The 4,442-nt window shown below is 41.3% G+C and overlaps 1 protein-coding gene across 2 annotated transcripts in view; it reads right to left on the reverse strand.

The window, feature by feature from the left end:
• The window catches only part of SCYL3 (SCY1-like 3 (S. cerevisiae)), a 32,471-nt gene extending 31,783 nt beyond the window's left edge, over positions 1–688 (reverse strand). For both annotated transcript variants that reach the window (XM_006872634.1, XM_006872633.1), the window contains exon 1: positions 524–688. In XM_006872634.1, the coding sequence (XP_006872696.1) occupies positions 524–688 (165 nt within the window). The remainder of the gene's footprint in view (positions 1–523) is intronic.
• Between the last annotated feature and the right edge of the window lie 3,754 nt (positions 689–4,442).

The following is a 4,442-nucleotide window of genomic DNA, read 5'->3' on the forward strand; positions in this document are numbered from 1 at the left end:
ATGACATCCTTCTCCACTAACTGGTTCCTCCTGACAATATGTCTGAAGCATGAGAGACAAAGTTTGGCCATCTTGGCCTCCCAGGGGCACTCTGGCTGCACTTCTTCCTAAACAGATCTGCTGTTGTTTTTTTTTTTAAAAGTGCCATGGGCTGCCAATATTCTCCTCCAACACCATAACTCAAAAGCATCAATTCTTCTACAGTCTTCCTTATTCACTGTGCAGCTTTCGCGTGCATATGAACCACCCCATAAAAGGAGGGTAAGAATAGTTACACTATTCGAAATGGGTGAACTGGTATACTTTTTGCTCTGTATATTCAAAACAACAACAAAATTTAAATAAATAATTATGATAAAAGCCATCACACTGATGTTACACATTTTGGCTACAGCTTTGGAAACTGGCCATGTCATGCAAGTTGGAAATATTCCCATGTTTGATCTTTATTGATTTTCCATTTGTCATAGAAAGCAAGATAGTGAAAGGTACTACCCTCTCAAGTAGTCACCTATTACGGTACCTTTGCAGCTTTATTAACCTTGTCTTCATTTTCTCTCTTGTACACAAACACTGAAGCAAACTTTCCATCTTGCAGTACAGCCGGATACACAGCAAGTCCAGAAGGTAAGGTGAACAGAGGCTCTTCCAGTGTATAGCTTTTTAGAGCACTGTTCTCTGATCCCATCACTTATGCAGTCAGGCCCTACTGCAGCTCTTCCTCAAAGTCGAGCAGATCTAAAAGACAGAAATAATGAATGTGCAAACATTAACTCTATCTGCAGCATGAGCGAGAGATAGCCAAGATGCAGCCTGACAAAACCATTCAAACCTACCCGTTTCTGTAGTCTTCAAACACTCAGGTCATTTCAGAATAACAAAGGCAAATGCCCCACAAGTTTTATCAGCAATGCTTGCCAATTAACAGGTGGCAATTACACAAAGTACACTTAACAAAATGGTCACATGCAGGTCCTGCCCCACTATTCTACCCCGCCCCCCCCCCAACCTTTTCCTAAGGAAAGGCAATCAAAACTAAAACAAGGTAATTCATACTCCCTAACCCACTCACATATCCTGCCTTACAAAAACTACAAGTATGATTATTCAAAATGTTAAAATTTTGTATATCTAAAATCAATTAAAATTTTCAGTGAAAACACAATTTAGAGAGATTTTTTAACAATTCTGGAAAGCATGTAAAGAAAAAGCTCACATAAACCAAGTAACACACTAAAACACATGTAGAATTATGGGAAATGAAACGGACAACTCATTGAAAAAAGAAAAGTAATAATTTGCTGTTCCTAAGTGCCATGAATCAGTTCTGACTCATAGCGACCCTGTATAGAGTTTCCAAGGAGGGGTCAGTGGATTTAAACCAACTTTGTAGTTAGCAGTCCAATGCTTATCCTACAGTGTAACACCAGGACTTCAAAAAGAATAAGCAGGAGAAATAAGAGGAACTTCACTACTATTCAAAGTAATGCTAAACAAAAGAAAAATTGTTTAATTTCAAATATTAAAAACCACACACATAAAATTCTAGAAAATACACATTAATCTATGTTGTTGCGTGCCATCAAGTCAATTTCAACTTCAGCAATCCTACAGAACTAGCCCACAAGGTGTCCTCGCATATAATCTGTATAGGAGCAGATGGCCAGATCCTTAGTCCCTGGGAGTAGCTGGTGGGTTCTAACCTGACCTCTGGTTAGCAGCTGACAGCTTACTGATCCCTTAAACTGTAATGACTGCCTTAAGCTGAGTTTTCTAAAGAAACAATATTACTGAAATGTACATGGTCATGTGTCACTGAAGACCCACTAGCTATTCTGTGAAATGGGATGTTATGTAATTTGGACATTGTGTGAACAAGTCCAAATTACATAACATAATTTGTAAGCAGTAGCATTCACTGAATTTCCACTTTCCTGTTTAATAACCTTTGGTCTCACTTCTACATGGATATGTTTTCTTTACTCCTTGCTATTGCTATTACTAGCACAGGTTTTTCTGTATTTGGGAGATTTGATGCACTTTAAATTAATATTTTGGAGTCCTGGTGTGGCACTGTGGGTTAATGCGCTGGGCTGCAAAGTTGGTGTGAGCCTCAAGGTGGTTGGTTCAAGTTCACCAGCTGCTCCTAGAAAACTCTATACAGGGTCACTATAGGTCAGAACTGACTCGGCAGCACTTAACAACAACTAGAAAATATTTTAGAAAAAATATTAAACAGATCAGGTTACAACTCTGAAGAACTGCACAACACATGAGAACACATTCTGCAACCAATGGGTTAAAGCCTATCATGTATGCAGTAAATGTCTTAATTTTAAGTAGAGAAAGTTCACATTAAATGAACAAAGTATAGTATTGTACAAACTTAAGTCAGTACCATACACACTTATTACGATTACCAAGACACGTATATTACAGGTTATATATGTGTTGTTGTTGTTATGTGCAATGGAGTCAGTTCTGACTCATAGTGACCCTGTACAGGGTTTCTGAGGTTATAAATCTTTACGGGAGCAAAAAGCCTCGTCTTTCTCCTGTGGAGTAGCTGGTAGTTTCAAACTACTGACTCTGAAGTTAGCAGCCCGATTCGTAGCCACTACGCTACCAGAGCTCCTGGTTATATATGTACTATACCATCATATACCTGGAAGTGCAATCACGTTATACGTAAGGGTCATGAGCTAGACATGTTATGTGTGTGGGAAGTTGTTTCATTTGTTGCACCCAGCTCCATCGGCTACATCCTAGTCTCCAATTAGGCTTTCCAAACTCTGTGATAACCTCAGGGGGCCACAGCTGTCTGTGTAGGTGACACTGAATGAATGGACAGTATGTGACACATGACCGTGTGTATACATACATTGCTGATGTTGATGTGGGCCATCAAGTCAGTTCCAACTTATAAAGACCCTGTTTAAGGGTTTCCAAGAAGGGCTGGTAGGTTTGAACTGCTGACCTTTCAGCTAGCAGTCCAGTGTTTATCCTACAGTGCCACAGGTAATCAAGGCTGGCAAGTCCCAAATCCATGTTACAAGTGTCAGGGTGGTGGCTTTTCCTGACTCACGCGGCTGCAGAACCCAAAATCAGCAAGTCGGATGGCAGGCTGCTGGTCATATCCCAAGGACATGATGACAGGTAGGATGCAGCACTGAGAGACAGCTTTGCCAGGACATTCATATATACTGGATGCAGGCCACAACCCAGAAATAAATTCCCCTTCTATCAAATCACAATAAAGAGGATAATTACGTAATACTGGGAACCATGCCCTCCAAGTTGACACCTGACAGTAACCCTCACAGTGACAGATCAGAGGACTCTGGGAAGAAGTAGCAAGACAAGAAAGGCCATGAGTGAGGGAAGGATCACACAGGGCGTGAGGACACTTGGTGGGAGGGATCTGTTCATTATCTTATGATGATGTGCAATTACAAATACTAAAATTTATGAAAGTTTTCAGTTTAAATATGCTCAGTTTTATATTGTATCAATTCTATCAATTATAGAAAATGTGTACATCAATAAAATGATATAAGTTATTTATGTCAACTAGCTCTGGTAGCGTAGTGGTTACGAATCGGGCTGCGAACCTTAAGGTCAGCGGTACGAAACTACCAGCTGCCCCGCGGGAGAAAGATGAGGCTTTCTACTCCCGTAAAGATTTACACCCTCGGAAACCCTGTACAGGGTCGCTATGGGTCGGAACCGACTCGACAGCACTTAACAACAACAATATGTCAATACAGTTGTTATTCCACCACTGGTCAGTCAGTTTGTCGTACTGTGATGACTTGTGTGTTGCTGTGATGCTGGAAGCTATGCCCAGTGGACTCCTGGTGCGGTGCTGTGGGATAAAGCACTGGACCACAAGGTCTCTTTGAACCACACAGTCAGTGGTTCAAACTCACCAGCCACTTCTTGGAAACCCCATACAGGGTAGCTATGTGTCAGAAGTGACTCGACAACACTTAACAACATCGCCACTAGTATTTTATACAACAGCAGGGTCACTTATGGTGGACACATTTCAGCAGAGTTTCCAGACTAAGCAAGACCAGGAAGAAGGAAAGGCAACCCACTTCTGAATGGTTGTTGTTTTTGTAGTTAAGTGCCATCAAGTTGGTCCCGACTCACAACGGCCATGTATAGGGTTTTTGAGGAGCAGCTGGTGGGTTTGAACTGCTGACCTTGTGGCTCACAGTCCAGTAGTTATCCTACAGCGCCATACCAAGAATCTAAATGATTAGCCACTGAAAACCTTATCAATAGCAGTAGCGCATTATCTGATATAGTGCCTGAAGATGTGCCCCTCAGGTAGAGACACTCAAAATGTGACTGGGTTACGGCCTCCTCAAAGTAGGAGTAGTAGTTGTTGTTGTTGTTGTTGTTGTTAAGTGCCATCAAATCGCTACTGACTCATA

This window comes from Chrysochloris asiatica, unplaced genomic scaffold (assembly GCF_000296735.1).
Source record: "Chrysochloris asiatica unplaced genomic scaffold, ChrAsi1.0 scaffold00207, whole genome shotgun sequence".
NCBI classification, from domain to species: domain Eukaryota; kingdom Metazoa; phylum Chordata; class Mammalia; order Afrosoricida; family Chrysochloridae; genus Chrysochloris; species Chrysochloris asiatica.